Here is a 21,397-nt window from a genome sequence, read left to right as displayed (position 1 = left end):
TTGCAAACGGACTAAAGTTCGGGGCGAGATTCTTCCCTCCCCCAGCTTTGGCTCCTAGATAAAAGAGCTGGAGTGGAGTAAAGAGTCTCCAGTTTTGGCTGGGGGAAGATTCAGCCCAGGCACTGTGGAAATAGCTATAAGGCTGTCTTCCAAGGATCCCCTATAATTGTGGTGTGGGAAATATGGCAGGGGCAGGGCCAGCAGATGTGTATCAAGGGTGTGGGTGTAGCACTGTAGAGATTCTGTGACCCATATAGTAGCTCCAGGGGCATGTCATAATTTACACAGACCAACACAGCTGTATTTTTTTGAGTCCAGAATTTGGATGGTTCAACAATGAGTGAAGGCCAGCTTAACCCCAGGTCTGTGAGTTCTGTGCTCTGCCTCGGAGGATATGTCTACACTGCAGTTAGACACCTGTGGCTGGCGTGTGCCAGCTGACTTGGGCTCACAGGCTTCTGGCTGTGGGCTGTTTAATTATGGTATAGATGCTCGGGTTGGAGCCCAGGCTCTGGGACACCCCCACCTTGCAGGTTCCTAGAGCCTAGGTTCCAGCCCAAGCCTGAACGTCCACACCACAGTTAGACAGCTCTGCAGACCAAGCCCCATGATCCCGAGTCATCTGGCACAGGCCAGCCACATGTGTCTAATTACAGTGTAGACATATCCTCCGAGGACTCCATATGCTTTATGAAAATATGCTTGGGATGTGAATATAATGTAACTGGAATATGCTATATGTAAAAGATCTCTTGTAAGGTATCATTACAAAGCTTATAATCCATTGAGTGTGTTCATCCTGTTTGTATGTATGTATCGTTCTTGTATCTAAAACTAGAAATATGAAGTTAAATCTGAGGTCCTATTGTAATTATACAAAGCGTGGGCCATAAATGGTGGTTTAGAATCTTGATGGCACCCATTGACAAGGACAGTTGGCTGGAGATGGTTTATTTATCTGAAGCCTTCTTGTGGACATGGGGACCAGCCTGTGGGTAATGGAGAATGAGGTCTTACAGTGACATGTGACTGTGTCATCTGATACTGAAATCCGTCTTGAACCTGGTGCTCCTCCATTTAGGAGGAGGGGTGGGAACCCAGAGAGACAAAGGATTCCTGCCTTGGGCCAAAGCTATAAAAGGGGGTGGAACAGAACAAAGGAGGCCAGTCATGAGAAATCCCCTAATTACCACCCGAGCTGGAGCTAACAAGAACTGTACCAGGGAAAGGATTGGGCCCAGACTAAGGAGTCTAGTCTGTGAAAGAAGCTTATTGGAACATCACTGAGGGTGAGATTTACGTGCATTCAGTTTCTTAAATGTATTAGGCTTAGACTTGCATATTTTGTTTTATTTTGCTTGGTAACTTACTTTGTTCTGTCTTGTACTTTATTACCTGAAACCACTTTAATCCTACTTTTTATCCTTAATAAACTCACTTTTGTTTATTAATTAACCCAGAGTAAGTGATTAATACCTGGGAGAGCAAACAGCTGTGCATATCCCTCTATCAGTGTTCTAGAGGGTTGACAGTTTGAGTTTATCCCGTATGAGCTTTATACAGAGTAAAATGAATTTATTTGGGATTTGGATCCCATTGGAAGCTGGAGACAGGAATACCTGCTGAGTGGTTTTCAGTTAAAGCCTGCAGCTTTGGGGGCATGGTTCAGACCTGGGTCTGTGTTGCAGTGGAGTAGCATGTCTGCTCAACAAGACAGGGTTCTGGAGTCCCAAGCTGGCAGGAAAAATGGGCTCAGAGGTAGTTTCAGGAGTCAGGTGACAGTCCCAAAGGGGTCTCTGTGACCGAACCCATCACAATCATACCCTGAGTGTCTTGTTCAAAGTCAACCAGTAATAAAACTGGATAAGAAGTCGGGAGTTTTCTGACTTCCATTCTCCTTTCATTCCTTAAACATTCATCATATTTTTGTGCTTAGCCTTTGTATGTAAAAATTATGTAGAATAAATGTTGTGCTTATTTTTCTTGCTAAGGTTACATAGGTTTGGGAGGCTCTTTGGTTCTGGAACAGAAATGAGTGGCTGCAGAAGTGAGCAAATAAGCTAAAGATCCTTTTATCCAACTGGAATTTTCTGGTATAGTTAGGCTCAACATATTTTTATATTTAATACTTTTAATTAATTTGTTAACTTGTAATGTTAATGCAAATATGTTCCAAATATTTTCTATGAACATATGAACATACTATAGTGCCATTCATCAAAGGACCACAAAGCACATTTGATTGGTGGTTGAGTTGATATGTATTTACTGATCACACAAGTTCATAGAAAACTATCTTGTTGCATTACCTAAAGAGTGCAAATCTATTTTTAATGCAGTCAGCCAAAGCCCCCAGTCTTAGGATTGTGCGCTAACTGTTGGCTAATTAGTGTGAAATTTAATTTACACTAATTAGCCTGAGGTGAGGAGAGTGTGAAATAAACGTTGCATGTAAATTCTGCATTTTACAGTTATTTTTGTGTTTACATTGAAAGCAGCACTCTCTCTGGGATCCTTCTCTTCTCAGTTTTCACACTACTTTCATGGTCTTGTAACTGGTGGTGAATATATCACATATTTCTATCTATTGTGTTTCATAGCCATTCAAAATGCACATTACTACTCTAATAATAGAGAATTTTGACTTTTTACATTTTAATTATCAAGAATTATTAACCCCAGAGGCTAACTTTCACTGTGGTAAAGTTGTATATCAATAAAGAGAGAAATAAAGAAAATTGTGAGGAGGGGAATGCAGTTATGAATCTGGAAACCTTTGTAATCTCACGTCTATACTGTAGAATGGTTCATATATGAATGTTATGTAGGGCTCTCTAATTTATGTTGTCCTGTTCTCCTGTGGTATATACCTGTCTAACAGGTGGTTATGATTGCTCTTGGCCATATGAGAGTGTGCAATGATGTTCTGAATTTTGTCATCCTCTATAAGAGGAGCTTGTTAGTTCACAACTTTCAGTTCTTTTGGGTCAGATGGTGGAATAGTTCCCAGGGTGAGTGATATAGAGAATGAGGGAATAAACACCCCAACACTGTAATGAGTTGCAGTATAGTCCTTACTGACATTACCTTCTCTGTAGTTTTCCTGGCACAGAAAGTTTTTGAGAGGTATTTTCATTCCATGATGATCTAGTTTCTCATGCTCCTAGTGCACTGCCTAGTCAGTGTCCAAAGCAGTTTACAGTACAAGTAAAAGAAAGTATCTTTGAGGTCAGTAGATGTCACACTCTAATGCCCTTGCATAAAACAGAGGAGTCTCCAGCTTGCCACTCAAGCCAGCTTCAAATCTACTCTTCATGCCCAGAGCAACACTACTCTTACCAAGACTCCCCTGGTGTCTGTAAAGGTTTTTCATCTTCATACTGTAAAACAGTAGATCTGAATTAATAACTTAGTTGTTTCATTACATGAATAAGATATCAGAAGACTGTTGTTTGCCCAGTGCCTACTTAATTTGCTCAATTATGGGAAAACACTTTAGTATTGAAATCCATAAAAATTTGAGCTAAATTTGAGTTGTTCATAGCTATCTTTACTATAATACCTGACCACTGTGAATTAACAGTCAAATTGTCATATTACAAAATGCTGGGTTCCATCAGTGACTGTGTATAATCATGAGCTAATAAGAAAACTCTGGTTTCTTTATATTATAGGTTCCCGTCTCCGTCAAGAAGATTTCCCACCTCGGATTGTTGAGCACCCTTCTGATCTAATTGTTTCAAAAGGAGAACCAGCAACTTTGAACTGTAAGGCTGAAGGCAGGCCAACCCCAACTATTGAATGGTATAAAGGGGGTGAAAGAGTTGAAACTGACAAAGATGACCCTCGCTCCCATCGGATGTTGCTGCCCAGCGGATCTTTATTTTTCTTACGCATAGTACATGGACGCAAAAGTAGACCAGATGAAGGAGTCTACGTCTGTGTTGCAAGGAATTACCTTGGTGAAGCTGTGAGTCATAATGCATCGCTGGAGGTAGCAAGTAAGTAAAGTTTTTCACATTTTTATGAATAGTCACTTGTCTGGATGTTGGCTATTACGGTGGAAATTTAAGAGAAAAAAAATCACTTTCTCTGAGACAAAAAATTGACTTAAAATAAAGGTAGGAACTATGTAGTTGAATTTATGTGTACTACATACATATATATAGGAAGGAAACGCAGATGATTTTGGAGATTTGGATTTGTTGGCCAGATGAATCTTTATTTTTCTATGAAGTTCTGGTTTTTTGTTGGCTGTTGAATGTTGCATGCCTGATTCAAAGATTACTGATACTTTTTTCCACTACATGTCATATCAAATGCAGTTTACTATTACTGGTGATAGAGTAAAGGTTTGATGTAGCACAGCACAGATGCAAAGTGTTGTGTATATAAACATAAGGCAAAAAATTACTTAGCATGACTGGGTGCACAACAATCCGAGAAACCGTCCTGCTCAAGTGAGTGCTGGTGCGTGGCCCATCAGCTGCCTCTGGCTAATAGCAGGCATATGGCCAAAGACAGGAGCAGATAGGTTTGTTGTTCATTTACATTTCATCACGTGTCCCTTCAAACATGCCCCTTTTCTGCTCTGAAGAACAGAGTTAAAAGTGGCTATGCATGAAAGAGTCTTGAGACTTAGTGGGGAGGACTATTCCTAAGTCAGAAATTTCAAATTCCGATATTTAGGCAGTGAAAGTCAGATTTAGGAACCTAAATAAGAGTCCTGATATTCACACACACTCTTTCCCCCTCCCCCACCCCGTCCCCGCCCCTGAGATGAGCATCCACAACTCCTATAGAAGTCTATGGAAATTGTTGTTGCTTAACAGCCCTGGAAGTCATGCCCCTTTTTTTGGTCCTAATGCCCATGCTTCGTTTCCACTCCATGTTTTCACAGGAGCAGAAAGTCCTTCTGCTTCCTGATGTACACTCTGCCAGGACTTGAAGGTCGAGTCCCATTTTTGAAACATCTAAGACAGGGGCTGGCAAACTTTTTGGCTTGAGGGCCACATTGGATTTTGAAAATTGTATGGAGGGCCGGTTAGGGGAGGGGCTGTGGCCCGCCCCCCCCCCTCCATCCACGCCCCTCTGCTTTTTGCCCCCTGACAGACCCCGCCCCCAGGACTCCTGCCCCATCCAACCACCCCTTACCGCCCCGGCCGGGATCCCTGACCCTGACTGCCCCCCCCCCCCCCGCTGCACCATCCAACCCCCCCTTTCTGACTGCCCCCGGGACCCCTGCCCCCATTCAACCCCCCTGTTCCACGCCCTCTGACTGCCCCAACCCCTATCCACCCCCCCATCCCCTGACCACCTCCCCCCCCCACCCCTCCGAACTCTCCTGCCCTCTATCCAACTTGCCCTGCTCCGTGCCCCCTTACCACGCAGCACAGAGCACCAGGTCAGGCCAGGCTCTGCAGCTGTACTGCCCCAGGAGCTCACAGCCTCGCCGCGCCACCCGGAGCATTGTGCCGGCAGTGCAGTGAGCTGAGGTTATGGGGGAGGGGGCACAGCAGGGGAGGTGCCCGGGGATAGCCTCCTGGGCCAGGGGCTCAGGGGCCGTGAAGGAGTTTGCTCACCTCTGATATGACATTCTGTTTAAAAGCCATTTTTATATGTTTTTATTGCTGAATTACAATAATTACCATCTGAGTACGGATGAAAGCACAGTGTATGCCTAGCACTCCTACAGCCTTGATTATATAGTATATATTTTGTCATAACATTGAAATGAATTAATCTACCAGATCCACACCTGAAATCCTTTCTTGAGGAAAGATAAGAATTTGGCTCAGTAACTCATCTAAAAGTTCTTGAAACTGGTTTAAAACACACTTGTTGTCTGGTTGTTCAGTGGTTTTTGTAAAGTGTCGAGTAGCTGTAGCATTAAGCGCTTTATTGAAATCAGCAGAGAGTCCTGTGGCACCTTATAGACGAACAGATGTATTGGAGCATAAGCTTTCGTGGGTGAATATCCACTTATTCACCCACAAAAGCTTATGCTCCAATACGTCTGTTCGTCTATAAGGTGCCACAGGACTCTTTGCCGCTTTTACAGATCCAGACTAACGTGGGTACCCCTCTGATTATTGAAATCAGGTTCTCTTGTCCTCCAGTTTACTATTACTTCCTGTACAATTTAGTTCATAAATGTTGAATGTGTTTTAAAGATTTGTGTGTGTGTTGCAAAGGATATTTGTAATATGTGAAGCATTCAATTAAAATCCACTGTTTATTTGGTCCATAACCTACAATGTAGTATCTTTTAATAATGTCTTAAAATGCACAGGGTGTCAAGGCCACTATATCTTGTGTATGTAAAAGTATATCTATATATTCACCCCCCACAATTTCCCATTTAAAGTCTAGGAGCTAGGGTTAGGCCTACATCGGTGGAGCAATGTTGCTGCTGCCAATTCACTTGGCAGTTTCTAAATGTGTTTGTGACCCCCTGTCTCAATTCCTCTTGCTTAGATTGCAGGGAGAACCTTCATGACAGGGTCTGGACATGTATGTAAAACATGAATGCCACCACAAGGTTTTTCCGGTGTCTTAATTCTTGAGACAGGGATAAGAGATAAGTATCTTCTAATGGAGCTTCACATATTTGCCATAGAACAATAGCCTAGAATTAACTGCTAATCCAGTTCCAATCACACTTATATTGATAGTGAATCTCAGAGTTTTGAAATGTGAGTTGAGATTTGCGGGGGACTAGATTGATTGAGTGTTAAAGTCGACATCAACACTTAAAAGGGAAAAATCGCTAATACGTGTGTTAGCAAATGAGATCTTTAGCATTGGTAACATGGTATTTGAAAGGATTTTAACAAAACAAGCAATGATGTGAAAATGCAAAACCAGTGAAGCATTTTAAATAGCACTGAAAAGGTAAAGAATCAGATATTCTAGGAAACAGGGAAATAATTGAAGGCTACTGGAATAAATTTACATTAAATTTAACATCTGTGAAACATAGATATAACACTATCATTATAAACTACAGTTAGGCTCGTAGTGGTCAAAGAGAAAACTGTTTTGATTCACTTGTCACTGCACCCTCTTTCATACAAACGGTATTATCAGATACAATTGCTACTTTAAAAATCCTTAAATTTTAGTTTTGTCTTTGCATGTTTACACAATAAAATTGCCTTTATTTAGTGTGCATTTAAGAAACACAAAAGAACATTTTAGCATATTCATTTTGTTATGTTTTAATGTTACACAATCAGTTCAACTGAAAGACATTTGTAAAAAAAAAAGAAGTGAGGGGAACAAAAGCTTTTATGTACTGTAACTGGTAGGTATGACTGGAAGCGACTCTTGTCTATTGCAGTAGTTTGCGTTTTATAAAGCACTTCCTTTTTCGTCAGTTCTGATTGTCACAACTTTATTTAGATTTCAGTCCTTTAGTATCCTGTGAATTTGTAGCCTACACATCAGATCAACAAATAGTCTATTTACTTTTCCAATAAACACTAAATAAAAATTTTTAGACCAGTTACTCCTCCTCACCACATGTTTTCAAAACAAATTCACTGCTAATTTTTTGAGATAGGACAAGGAAATACTGTTTTTGTTTTTTACAATAACACAGGGATATTACTTAGTCTTTTCTTTGTTCTGTGATACATATAAGCTTTAGAGTCTCCAGTTACAAAAGAAGTAGTTAGGGTGATATGTCAAAACTCAGTAAAATCTTCCAGGATGTGAAATATTAACATTAAAGGTTTTTTTAATTCTACGAATATATTTTTAGGTACATATGAAATTTTATTCTATGTATCAGATTGACAGCCCCAGAAACTACAATCCTGCTTGTATACACAGAACAGGTAGAAAATGAGGAAGCAGGAATGTGCAAGCTTACTCATCCTCTGCTTCCCACTCCCATTAGGCCCACCGAAGGGGCTAGATATGTAATGTTATCCAACATACGCTGTATATGTCTCTTCACTTATCTCCCACTGATGTCTATCTTTTAGCTAGCCAGGGCCATTTGTCCCTTTGTGAATAGCATCGATCTAGCACTAATAACTGTATGGTATCTTCAGAAAACTGAATCAAGGAAACCATTTCCCTCGCTACAATCTCTGCTTCTCGTGTTACTTTCCAATTATGAGCTTTATGCATTACATTGTTGGGCTTGCTTCCTGGTGTCCTTGGCATTGTTTAAAAGTACTTTATTCTCTTATTTTCATATGCTTTTCCTGTATTAATTTCCTGTTATTGGCCCTTCTTAAACAAACAAACAAAATAGCAACATGATCCCCGAATGTGGCGCTATGCCTGTAATAAATGTATCTTCCAATATGGGGTCTCTGCCCTTAGTACAGCATAGCATTGCTTATCTTATCCTGAGTCTCTTCTGTTTGTTCAGGTTACAGGGTTGTGTTACACTAACTTAGCCAAATCACAAGTCACTTGATATTTCTTGACAGGTTTCAGAGTAGCAGCCGTGTTAGTCTGTATTCGCAAGAAGAAAAGGAGTACTTGTGGCACCTTAGAGACTAACCAATTTATTTGAGCATAAGCTTTTGTGAGCTACAGCTCACTTCATCGGATGCATTCAGTGGAAAATACAGTGGGGAGATTTATGTACACACAGAACATGAAACAATGGGTGTTACCATACACACTGTAACAAGATTCAGGTTTCAGAGTAACAGCCGTGTTAGTCTGTATTCGCAAAAAGAAAAGGAGTACTTTGGCACCTTAGAGACTAAGCAATTTATTTGAGCATAAGCTTTTGTGAGCTAAGAGTGATCAGGTAAGGTGAGCTATTACCAGCAGGAGAGTGTGGGGGGGGAACCTTTTGTAGTGATAATCAAGGTAGGCCATTTCCAGCAGTTGACAAGAAGGTCTGAGGAACAGTGGGGGATGGAGGGGGGGGGGATAAACATGGGGAAGTAGTTTTACTTTGTGTAATGACCCATCCGCTCCCAGTCTCTATTCAAGCCTAAGTTAATTGTATCCAGTTTGCAAATTAATTCCAATTCAGCAGTCTCTTGTTGGAGACTGTTTTTGAAGTTTTTTTTGTTGAAGAATTGTAACTTTTAGGTCTGTAATCGAGTGACCAGAGAGGTTGACGTGTTCTCCAACTGGTTTTGAATGTTATAATTCTTGACATCTGATTTGTGTCCATTTATTCTTTTATGTAGAGACCGTCCAGTTTGACCAATGTACATGGCAGAGGGGCATTGCTGGCACATGATGGCATATATCACATTGGTAGATGTGCAGGTGAATGAGCCTCTGATAGCGTGGCTGATGTGATTAGGCCCTATGATGGTGTCCCCTGAATAGATATGTGGACACTGCTGGCAATGGGCTTTGTTGCAAGGATAGATTCCTGGGTTAGTGGTTCTGTTGTGTGGTGTGTGGTTGCTGGTGAGTATTTGCTTCAGGTTGGGGGCCTGTCTGTAAGCAAGGACTGGCCTGTCTCCCAGGATCTGTGAGAGTGATGGGTCATCCATAAACCTGGAAATCCATCATCTCTGGCATTGGCACCCTGACATCAGGATTGTCTGGCTATGTAGACTCCCTTCTCAGGCCCTACGCTACCAGCTCTCCCAGCTATCTTTGAGACACCACTGACTTCCATCGGTGATCTTCCTGAAAACATCATCCTGGGCACTATGGATGTAGAAGCCCTCTACCCCAACATTCCACACAAAGATGGACTACAAGCTGTCAGGAACAGTATCCCCGATAATGTCATGGCAAACCTGGTGGCTGAACTTTCTGACTTTGTCCTCACCCATAACTATTTCACATTTGGGGACAATGTATACTTTCAAATCAGTGGCACTGCTATGGGTACCCGCATGGCCCCACAGTATGCCAACATTTTTATGGCTGACTGTTCCTCAGACGTTCTTGTCAAGGGGGGAGGGGATCACTGGATTGAGCATTGGCCTGCAAAACCCGGTGTTGTGAGTTCAATCCTTGATGGGGCCATTTAGGGATCTGGGGCAAAAATTGGGGATTGGTCCTGCTTTGAGCAGGGGGTTGGACTAGATGACCTCCTGAGGTCCCTTCCAACCCTGATATTCTATGATTCTCTGAACTGCTGGAAATGGCCAACCTTGATGATCACTACAAAAGGTTTTCCCCCCCTGCTCTCCTGCTGGTAATAGCTCACCTTACCTGATCACTCTGGTTACAGTGTGCATGGTAACACCCATTGTTTCATGTTCTCTATGTATATAAATCTCCCCACTGTATTTTCCATTGAATGCATCCGAAGAAGTGAGCTGTAGCTCACAAAAGGTTATGCTCAAATAAATTTGTTAGTCTCTAAGGTGCCACAAGTACTCCTTTTCTTTTTGATATTTCTTGACATCAAAAGCTAAAAACCTATCAACCATTTTGGTGGGCAGTAGTGCAAAACTCTAGAGACGTGTGGCAGTCTCAGTTAGAGAAGTAGCTTTGTAACTGAATATTGGGTGATATAATTTTTATATAGTTTACTCACAAAGGAGGTATAAAATATATATAAAAAAGAGCCACAGCAGAAGGTTCAGTTACAAGACAGGTTAACAGAATATTGTTCTCACTTTCTGAAATGGAACCTGCTTACATATCTTCAGACTTTACTCGCAACTGAATGAGGCTTCTGTGTACTAGACCAACCAGTGAAGGCAATGGGATAATCCGGCATTGGTAACCAGTCATCCGTCAGAGACTTCATACCGCTACAAGTCTGTTTGCCTCTCTCTTCTTGACTTCCTGAACTCGGCCTTTTGATCACCGGAGACATACTTAAATTAGCTCCATCTTTTGTTTTTGAGGAATGTAACTGGTTTCGGATTACCACGTACCAGTGACACATTTCCTGGTGGTGAAAGGTCCTAAAGAATGTGATAAAGGGCATGTCAAGACTAAATGGGGTAATTATTACTATAAATGTCAGTTTTTACAGGTAGGAGCACAGAGTTGATCAGTGTTTTGCTCCTCCAAAGAAGTGGTCCAGACAAGCATCTGTCCATCACATGAACAACTTAGAAACAAAGGCTGTTTCTCACCCTGAAGGAAACAAACCTCTCTCATATCTCCAACAGACCAGGAGTGTACTATGGCTGTTTCATGCTGTTGAGTCCCTGAAGCTCCTCTGATAAACAGATGCACCTGATTAAGATCACATTCATTTATTTGGCATCTCATTGCACAGCAGACTGACTCAACAGTTAAACAGTGCATCCTTTCGATTTCCATGGAATTAATCTTTTTTTTTTTTTAAGCCAGGAGAATAAAGATGGTTCTCAAGTTGTGTGGCATTTATTCACAACCAAGAGTGGTAGTAGTCGTGGCAGGCAAATGCCCATGGTCAGTACCTTTTTGCCTTCATCATTTCTGCCCCCCACCCCATTCTGAAGATTCTGGGGATTTTAAGGAGAACCAAAGTGCTGGTGTTTGGTAGACATCAACCTCATACATCTTCATTTTTAAATTGCTTCTTGCTTAGATGACAGCTATAATTTTGCCACCAGTGTTCAGGAATATTACTTAAATTCTGTAATGACAGGTTTCAGAGTAACAGCCGTGTTAGTCTGTATTCGCAAAAAGAAAAGGAGTACTTGTGGCACCTTAGAGACTAACCAATTTATTTGAGCATAAGCTTTCGTGAGCTACAGCTCACTTAATCAGATGCATACTGTGGAAAGTATAGAAGATCTTTTTATACACACACAGCATGAAAAAATGGGTGTTTACCACTACAAAAGGTTTTCTCTCCCCCTACCCCACTCTCCTGCTGGTAATAGCTTATCTAAAGTGATCACTCTCCTTACAACGTGTATGATAATCAAGGTGGGCCATTTCCAGCACAAATCTTGGGTTTAACAAGAACGTCTGAGGGGGGTTGGAAAAAACAAGTGAAGAAACAGATTGATAGAGCCAGAAGAGTTCCCAGAAGTCACCTACTACTGGACAGGCCTAACAAAGAAAATAACAGAACACCACTAGCCGTCACCTTCAGCCCCCAACTAAAATCCCTCCAACGCATTATTAAGGATCTACAACCTATCCTGAAGGATGACCCAACACTCTCACAAATCTTGGGAGACAGGCCAGTCCTTGCCTACAGACAGCCCCCCAACCTGAAGCAAATACCCACCAGCAACCACGTACCACACAACAGAACCACTAACCCAGGAACTTATCCTTGCAACAAAGCCCGTTGCCAACTGTGCCCACATCTATTCAGGGCCTAATAACATCAGCCACACTATCAGAGGCTCGTTCACCTGCACATCCACCAATGTGATATATGCCATCATGTGCCAGCAATGCCCCTCTGCCATGTACATTGGTCAAACTGGACAGTCTCTACGTAAAAGAATAAATGGACACAAATCAGATGTCAAGAATTATAACATTCATAAACCAGTCGGAGAACACTTCAATCTCTCTGGTCACGCAATTACAGACATGCAAGTTGTGATATTACAACAAAAAAACTTCAAAACCAGACTCCAGGGAGAGACTGTTGAATTGGAATTCATTTGCAAATTGGATACAATTAACTTAGGCTTGAATAGAGACTGGGAGTGGCTAAGTCATTATGCAAGGTAACCTATTTCCCCTTGTTTTTTCCTACCCCCCCCCTCCTCAGACGTTCTTGTTAAACACTGGATTTGTGCTGGAAATGGCCCACCTTAATTATCATACACATTGTAAGGAGAGTGATCACTTTAGATAAGCTATTACCAGTAGGAGAGTGGGGTGGGGGGAGAGAAAACATTTTGTAGTGGTAAACACCCATTTTTTCATGCTTTGTGTGTATAAAAAGATCTTCTATACTTTCCACAGTATGTATCCGAGGAAGTGAGCTGTAGCTCACGAAAGCTTATGCTCAAATAAATTGGTTAGTCTCTAAAGTGCCACAAGTACTCCTTTTGTTTTTGCGAAATTCTGTAATGTTAGTCATGTGGGTGGAAAAGATTTGAATAGAACTGGTTCCTTTCTTTCCTCCAAAGTTTCATACACAGGAAAAAGCAGATATCATCAAAAAATTTAGTGAAACTATATCCACAAGCAGTGGCATTAACAAAAGTTGCTTGAGGCAATACAGGTTTCATAGCACAGTTGTTGGTAATGCTTTTAAAAGCATTGCCATCTATGCTGTATTTGCCTCGAAACTAAGTGTTATGGTACAGCTGTAACAACAAGTGAAGTCTTGGGTTACTAGAAGCTGTCAACTTCTAAAGCATTTTTAAAAAGGGATGTAATGTCATTTAAAATCTTTCTTCCAACAATAACACATTTGTTTGTGCTTGCTATTTGCAATCAGTATGTGTTGACTGTACTTCAGGAAAGCAAAAGTGATTACGTTAGCTTGTTATCTTCGTATAGCTTTGGATTTTTTTAAAGTATTTCTTTAGCCTTTCTAGTCAATAGCAGAACACGTTATCGTTGAGAGTTTGAATCTTTAGTTCTTTCCTTTACCTCATTCACTTAGTTCTTGAGGGGAACAGAGAGCCTTACTTTGCTTTGCAATGAATTCTAACTCCTTCTCTCCCTCTCCCCAACGTCCTATATAATTTGGCAGCAGAATTACATTGGTAGTAATTAAAGCTGAAGTAATTCTGGGAGCTTAGGAGTAAGGAAATCCCATCTAACTATCCTTGGCATAAAACATAGTTATCCTAATGAAAATGGGAGAAGTAATCAAAAACAGGGGAGCAACTAGCCATGGCTGGGGGTGTGGTGAACTAATTTCCTTGAAACTTACTGTTACATTTCTAAATTCTGATACATTATATACGTAATTGAGCCATTATATTTACAGCACATCCCTGGAAGTTTGAGAGGTGATTATTGTACTCCAGAGAAATAAAACTATCCTCCTTTAAGATCTAAAGAGGTGTTGTGTATATACACACATGCATAATTTGTTTTGTTTTTGTTTTGTTTTTTAAAGAAAAGTAAAACTCAGAAATAAAATTCAAACTTTTTAATTAAATGGCTTTCTCAAATGCTATTGTGGATTGATTATGGGTTAGGCCTACACAAATGAACAAATGTTTTATAAATCAGGGAATAATGACACATTTTAAAATATAATTATTCACCATGACCTATAAAATATCAATTGAGGGCCAGAGGATTCTGTCTGGGGGGAAAAAAGTTTGCCCTACCCTTTTCTACTATGGAATTTACTTACCTTAATTTTTTCTCCCCATGTCACACTTGAGGAGATTTGTTGTTCCTTCACATCTTTAATGGCAAACTCAGCAAAAGAAGGGTCTAGGGTAGCTTCTAGAGTGAAGCTCTACATTGAACTAGAAAGACAATGTAGTTTTATTCTGATACTTATTAATCAGTGCTTCGCTAAAATGAAATTTAGCACAGAATGTGTCGAAGTGCAGCTTAGCCCATTCATTTGTGGACAAAGTGAAGCTGATTGCAGATTCTGAAAGAAGTCTAAGCTGTAGTTGAAGTATCACCATTAAAATGTATCCAAACTGATGCAAGTTTCTGGAATGATAAAATTTCAGAACTAAATCATGTTTAATCTTTCCTCAAAAGAAGAAGCACTGTGTGAATCGCCTAACATATAATCTTTGTGGATCTGGGATAATACACAAGAGGACGCTTGAAAGATTTAAAAACACAATTGACCGCATACCTAGTACTGGCATTTTATGATCCTGATAGCTGGTAGCTACGCCAGGTACATGGATATGTTTGGAGGCTCATCTTTCCAGATGGCTTTCAGATATTGAGAACGGGCATGCCTAAAACAGAGAGAGCATGTTTGGTGAGCATGTCAGTTTCAACTTGCTGCTGCTTGGCAATGCTATGAGCAGCAATAGAGATGGCTACTGTAGTTTTTTGTGGGAAAACAAGACCCAAAAAAATGATAGCCGGAGAGGGCTACAGCAGCAAAGACATCCTTTTTCCTCTTCCACATCTTTGTTGCAGGTAGAGGGCCTTGAGGAGTGGGGAGAGGTGGCAAGGAGGAGAAGTGCCTAATGAGAGTCATTTTCAACAAAACTTTTTTTTGTCAGAAAATGCCAGTTCAGCAAAACAAAAACTTTTTTTGAAAATGCATCATTTTCAAAGAATTTTTCATTGGGAAGGTTTCTCAGGTTCAGGAGTGAATTTCTGGTCAAAATGAGAGAGCGTTACCCCAGAATAGCCAATAGCCTGGTGGTCAGGGCACTCATCTGGAGCATGCGAGAGCCAGGGTCTTGGGCCAACATCCAAGGTGAATGCCCTAAATACTGGATGATTCCATTGTTCTGGGGTAGGGATATGCCTGTTTTGGACCAGTTTTTTTTTCCCAAAGGTCTCGGTTTCGTCCCAATACAGGAGATTTATTTATTTTATTTTTTTGAAGGACAGAAAGCCAGTCTCTGTGACAGATACTTTTTACCTCTCTCAGCAGGCAGAAGGATTTGGAGGGGGAAAGCAAAAATTTCTTTCCCCCTTGAAGGTGCGGTAGGTGTGGTGCAGCTTCATATTTATCAAACACTTCCAAGACAGAGGCTTATACAACAGATGGAGTCCTAAAGCATGGTTCACAGACAGCAGTCTGATAAAAAAAATTCCAGAACCCTCTCCTTCCTAGCATCTAAAGTCAACAAAGCAGGCTGACTTCTCCTGGATATTGCTGGTAGGCTTCCTGTTCCCAAGGAGCTTTTTTTGTATCTATCATTAGCTAGTGGGTATGTGGTAAATTTTTAAAGCCCTTCCTCATAGCATGTCATTTTAGGCAGAGCTGTGGGGCTAGCCTTCAGAATCACAAATCTCTGAAATTTTTCAGAAACAGCCATCTGCTGAACTAGTAGCCTGCCGAGGGAGAGAGAGAAAAACACAGAGCCCACTTTTTGATCATGTACCAATTTCTGTACCACTTTTACCGTTCCCTTGCATATGAGAAGTTACTGGCAAAGATTATGAAGGGCTAGATGAACAAAATACTGCCTTTCTGGTCCTCACCATTGATTATCTATACCCTGGTTCCTCTCAATCCTACATTTTCTAATATATTTTCCTGTAGTACTGAGGAATCAGCATGTTAACCAAAATTTAGGAAGATAATTATGTTAAGTTTACATGACTGAAAAACACACCCTTTTTGCCTGTCAAAACAGGGACACAGATTTTGATCAATATTTATGGGAATGGTATTTTTATAAGTCATTATTCACCTCAAAGAGAACTAGGTGTTCTTAAAATAGAAAATAATCTGTTTATTGTCTTTAGACTCTAAAATTTCCTGAAACAAAATTGCACTGGTTATAAAGCTTTGCATCTTTGTGTCTGTGTAATGTTCAGATGACAATCATCTGATCAAACTTGGTTCCAGTATGTAAATTGATTTCAGCTGACTGCATTGAATTTGAAAGAAATTTAATATGGAAACTTCCCCTGCGCCTCTCACCATGGTTGTAGATGCTTCTCTACGTCATCTGTTAAGCAGTGCATAGTCAGCATATGGCTCTTTCTCTCCTATTTAAACTGTTTCCTCCTGGGAAAGGGAAATTCCCCTCAGACCAGACAGACATCTGCTGACTCTCTCTCCTACCAGCAAAGCCACAGAAAAGATATCTTTCCTGTGATTAAAAGAAATACGTCTGGAGGCTTTTAGTTTTCATTCAATTAATCAAAGATTAAACCCATGTGGACTCTCTGAACTGAGCTTCTTTGTGCTTTCTCTAGTGCCGCTGATTGGAACCCTTCTGCATATGTTTTGACTGAAATTTAAGATTTTACCCACATAAATGTTTTAATGCAAAACTAATGTGTCTTCATCAGGAACAAGTAAAAAAGTTTAATAATAAGTAGAAAATAGAGTATAAAATGCTACTACTGAGTTTTCTTTCACATTAACTCATAACTTGAAATGCATATTTTAATTAAAAAATAAAATGAAAGGTAATACAGTGTGCAGTGCTGTATATTTTGTCAAGTCTATGTTTCTCAACAAAAGCCTTATAGATATATTAGAGGTGCACAGTTTAAGGCCATAAGTGACCAGCAGCTCCTTTAGTCTTGCATTCTATACATCTAATCCATATATTTCCATCTGTAAATCATTTTAAAAATAGGGCTACTATGTATTATAAACATTATTTACACTAAGAATGTCGGTAGCTTCTACCTTAATTCCTCATCCCAATGATGTACTGCAGATGAAACATTAGATGAATGTTTCAGTCTTGTAGGTTTTTTTTTTCCCTACCTCAAAAAGTGAGTTATTTTTCTTCTTAATGTTTATAAAAAAAAACGTTGACTGAAAAAGCCATTTAAGAGCAGGATCGCAATAATTAAACAGATTCTCTGAATACTAGTGAGTCTGTTTATAGAGACTATTTATCTGAAGATAATTTGGTTGGCTCCAGTTTTATTAGTGGAATTAGTTCTTTGTTATAGTCTGTGGCGTGGTTTTGAAACAGCAGAGACCCTACTGATAACTTGACTTTCTGAAGATATTTGTACACAGCTGTGCTTTCTCTTGTAGTGTTCTGACTAATTATTCTATGTTTGGGTAATGTATTGATTGATTTTTCTTTAAAATAAATATAGTAGCCATCTAATTTTCTGAAACGCTATGAATCCTGTAATTAAAATACACATACAGGATAAAGAACTACCCTTAGATATATATCCACCCAATAACGGTTTTTCCCCTGGCGGCACATTTGATAGTCTAGCAAAGATTTTGAATGTGGATTTTCATGCAACCTTTTATTTCTAAGGAACTATCAGATTTCTAGTTTTTATGCATTATTTTTAGGTTATGCTTCTACTGCTGATTTTAACATCAGCCCTTATCCTTTTGTGTATCCAAAATTTCCGCTGAAGTCCATGGTAGTTGTGCATGTGCACAGAATGTATCTTGTGGATGGAAGTAGTATAAGACCACAGATGATAGGATCAGACCCTTAATGGAAAGATAGGAAATTTGTTTAAGGTGTGGCCCCTCAAGATGCATTTAAAAAGCAAACAAAATAATCCTAAAAAAACTTGAATCAATGGATGTACTGTTATTTGTGTGTGTGTGTGTGTGTGTGTGTGTGTAATCCTCATTAAAGATAATTGGGTTTTATGATCATGCTTTCTTAAAGGGAATATCTCCATTTTTCTAGAAAAATACATTATGCAATGTATCCAGATGACTTGTATATGAAAAACGTAAAATTTGAAAATATACCTTTTTAATAATTAGCTTGCTATTGTAAAAGGGAATTAATTTTACAATGACTATATATCACACTCTTTTTAATAATAGAGGGCCAGGTCAAACATCCATTGATGTCATTGGCAAAATTCATACATTCAGTGGAGAATATTTTTACAGATCATTTTGTTTTCTGATTCTAAGGGAGTGTTTTGGATATCTGGGTATTGTCCATTTACTCATAGACTTGAAGTCCAGAAGGGACCATCATGATCATCTAGTCTGACCTCCTGCACATTGCAGGCCACAGAACCTCACCCACTCACTCTTGTAATAGACCCCGAGTCTCATAGGGAAAGTCTGTCCAGAGCAGAGCAATCAAAATTTAAAGGTGAAAAACTAAAAAATTACAGCTCTGGCTGTAACTTATGGAAGGTAGTGAGCAATGACCATGGTATCCCAAACACACACATTGGGTAATTATATAGTGAACAGATTAAAAAATAGTCACATAAGTGAAAGGCTGGCTCAGGTTGGGACGTGATGGTTGTTCTTCACTACTGGTAAAATTTGCAGATGACACACAAATTAGTAGGAGAGGTAAAAAATTATGGGGACAGGACAGGTATACAGGCTGACCTCGATCACTTGGTAAGATGCCCTTATTTGGGAATATGTGTTTTAATAAAGCCAAATGCAAAGGACAAACGTCCAGAAACAAGGAATGTAGATCACATTTACAAGATTTTGGGACTCTGCCCTAGAATCCAGTGACACTGAAAATGACTTTGGAGTTATGGTAGATAGCTGTTTTGAACATAGCCATCAGAACGATGCTGTTGCTCAGATGGCAAACTCAGTTCTCAGAACTATCAGCAGGGGATTATCAAGGAGGAGGTGGCATTAAGGTATGTAGCATTAGTGAGATTGGAATAATGTGTCCAGTTCTGGTGTCCATACTTCAAAAAGAATGTTGATAAATTAAAAAGTGTTCAGAAGAGAAGTACAAGAATGATTAAAGGAAAACACGCCTTTGTAGTGAGAGACTTAAGAATCTCAATGTATTTAGTTCATCCAACAAAAACTTTTAAGAGGTAACTTGAACACTGACTACAAGTGCCTACCCAGGGAAGAGATTTCTGACATCAGGTGGATCTTTAGTCTAGCAGAGAAGGGCATGAGATCCAGTGGCTGGAAGTTTAAGCTAGAAAAACTGGGACTAGAAATCAGGTGCAGATTTTTAACAGGGCAATTAACAATTGAAAAATTTTACCTGTGAATATGGAAGATTCTCCATCACCTGAAGTCTTTAAATCAAAATTGGATATCTTTCTAAAATACATAGATTCATAGATATTTAGGTCAGAAGGGACCATTATGATCATCTAGTCTGACCTCCTGCACAATGCAGGCCACAGAATTTCACCCACCACTCCTAAAAAAGACCTCACACCTATATCTGTGCTATTGAAGTCCTCAAATTGTAGTTTGAAGACCTCAAGGAGCAGAGAATCCTCCAGCAAGTGACCCGTGCCCCATGCTACAGAGGAAGGCAAAAAACCTCCAGGGCCTTCCAATCTGCCCTGGAGGAAAATTCCTTCCCGACCCCAAATATGGCGATCAGCTAAACCCTGAGCATATGGGCAAGATTCATCAGCCAGATACTACAGAAAATTCTTTCCCGGGTAACTTGGATCTTACCCCATCTAAAAACCCATCACAGGCCATTGGGCCTATTTACCATGAATATTTAATTACCAAAACCATGTTATCCCATCATACCATCTCCTCCATAAACTTATCGAGTTTAATCTTAAAGCAAGATAGATCTTTTGCCCCCACTACTTCCCTCGGAAGGCTATTCCAAAACTTCACTCCTCTGATGGTTAGAAACCTTCGTCTAATTTCTAATCTAAATTTCCTAGTGGCCAGTTTATATCCATTTGTTCTTGTGTCCACATTGGTACTGAGTTTAAATAATTCCTCTCCCTCTCTGGTATTTATCCCTCTGATATATTTATAGAGAGCAATCATATCTCCCCTCAACCTTCTTTTAGTTAGGCTAAACAAGCCAAGCTCCCTGAGTCTCCTTTCATAAGACAAGTTTTCCATTCCTCGGATCATCCTAGTAGCCCTTCTCTGTACCTGTTCCAGTTTGAATTCATCCTTCTTAAACATGGGAGACCAGAACTGCACACAGTATTCCAGGTGAGGTCTCACCAGTGCCTTATATAACGGTACTAAAACCTCCTTATCCCTACTGGAAATACCTCTCCTGATGCATCCCAAGACGACATTAGCTTTTTTCACAGCCATATCACATTGGCAGCTCATAGTCATCCTATGATCAACCAATACTCCAAGGTCCTTTTCCTCCTCCGTTACTTCTAGTTGATGCGTCCCTAGCTTATAACTAAAATTCTTGTTATTAATCCCTAAATGCATGACCTTACACTTCTCACTATTTAAATTTCATCCTATTCCTATTACTCCAGTTTACAAGGTCATCCAGATCCTCCTGTAGGGTATCCCTGTCCTTCTCTAAATTAGCAATACCTCCCAGCTTTGTATCATCTGCAAACTTTATTAGCACACTCCCACTTTTTGTGCCCAGGTCAGTAATAAAAAGATTAAATAAGATTGGTCCCAAAACTGATCCTTGAGGAACTCCACTGGTAACCTCCCTCCAACTTGACAGTTCACCTTTCAGTAGGACCCGTTGTAGTCTCCCCTTTAACCAATTCCCTATCCACCTTTCAATTTTCCTATTGATGCCCATCTTATCCAATTTAACTAATAATTCCCCATGTGGCACAGTATCAAACGCCTTACTAAAATCTAAGTAAATTAGATCCACTGCGTTTCCTTTATCTAAAAAATCTGTTACTCTCTCAAAGAAGGAGATCAGGTTGGTTTGGCACGATCTACCTTTTGTAAAACCATGTTGTATTTTGTCCCATTTACCATTGACTTCAATGTCCTTAACTACCTTCTCCTTCAAAATTTTTTCCAAGACCTTGCATAGGTCATACAAAAGTTATAGGCCAGATGCAGAAATTACTGGGTGAGGTTCTATGGCCTGTGTTACTAGACGATTATGAGTACTTCTGGCACCTTAGAGACTAACAAATTTATTTGAGCGTAAGCTTTCGTGAGCTACAGCTCGCTTCATTGGATGCATTCATCTTTTTTCCCCACTGATTGCATCCAATGAAGCGAGCTGTAGCTCACGAAAGCTTAAGTTCAAATAAATTTGTT

At 40.0% G+C, this 21,397-nt stretch overlaps 1 protein-coding gene across 4 annotated transcripts in view; it reads left to right on the top strand.

Annotated features, from left to right (window-relative positions):
- The window catches only part of ROBO1 (roundabout guidance receptor 1), a 440,544-nt gene that overhangs the window by 63,025 nt on the left and 356,122 nt on the right, over positions 1-21,397 (top strand). For all 4 annotated transcript variants that reach the window (XM_073303979.1, XM_073303988.1, XM_073303999.1 and 1 more), the window contains exon 2: positions 3,675-4,001. In XM_073303979.1, coding sequence (XP_073160080.1) covers positions 3,675-4,001 — 327 coding nt within the window. The remainder of the gene's footprint in view (positions 1-3,674; positions 4,002-21,397) is intronic.

Source organism: Lepidochelys kempii, chromosome 1 (genome assembly GCF_965140265.1).
Source record: "Lepidochelys kempii isolate rLepKem1 chromosome 1, rLepKem1.hap2, whole genome shotgun sequence".
Lineage (NCBI taxonomy): Eukaryota > Metazoa > Chordata > Testudines > Cheloniidae > Lepidochelys > Lepidochelys kempii.
This window is presented reverse-complemented; position numbering and strand designations above follow the sequence as displayed.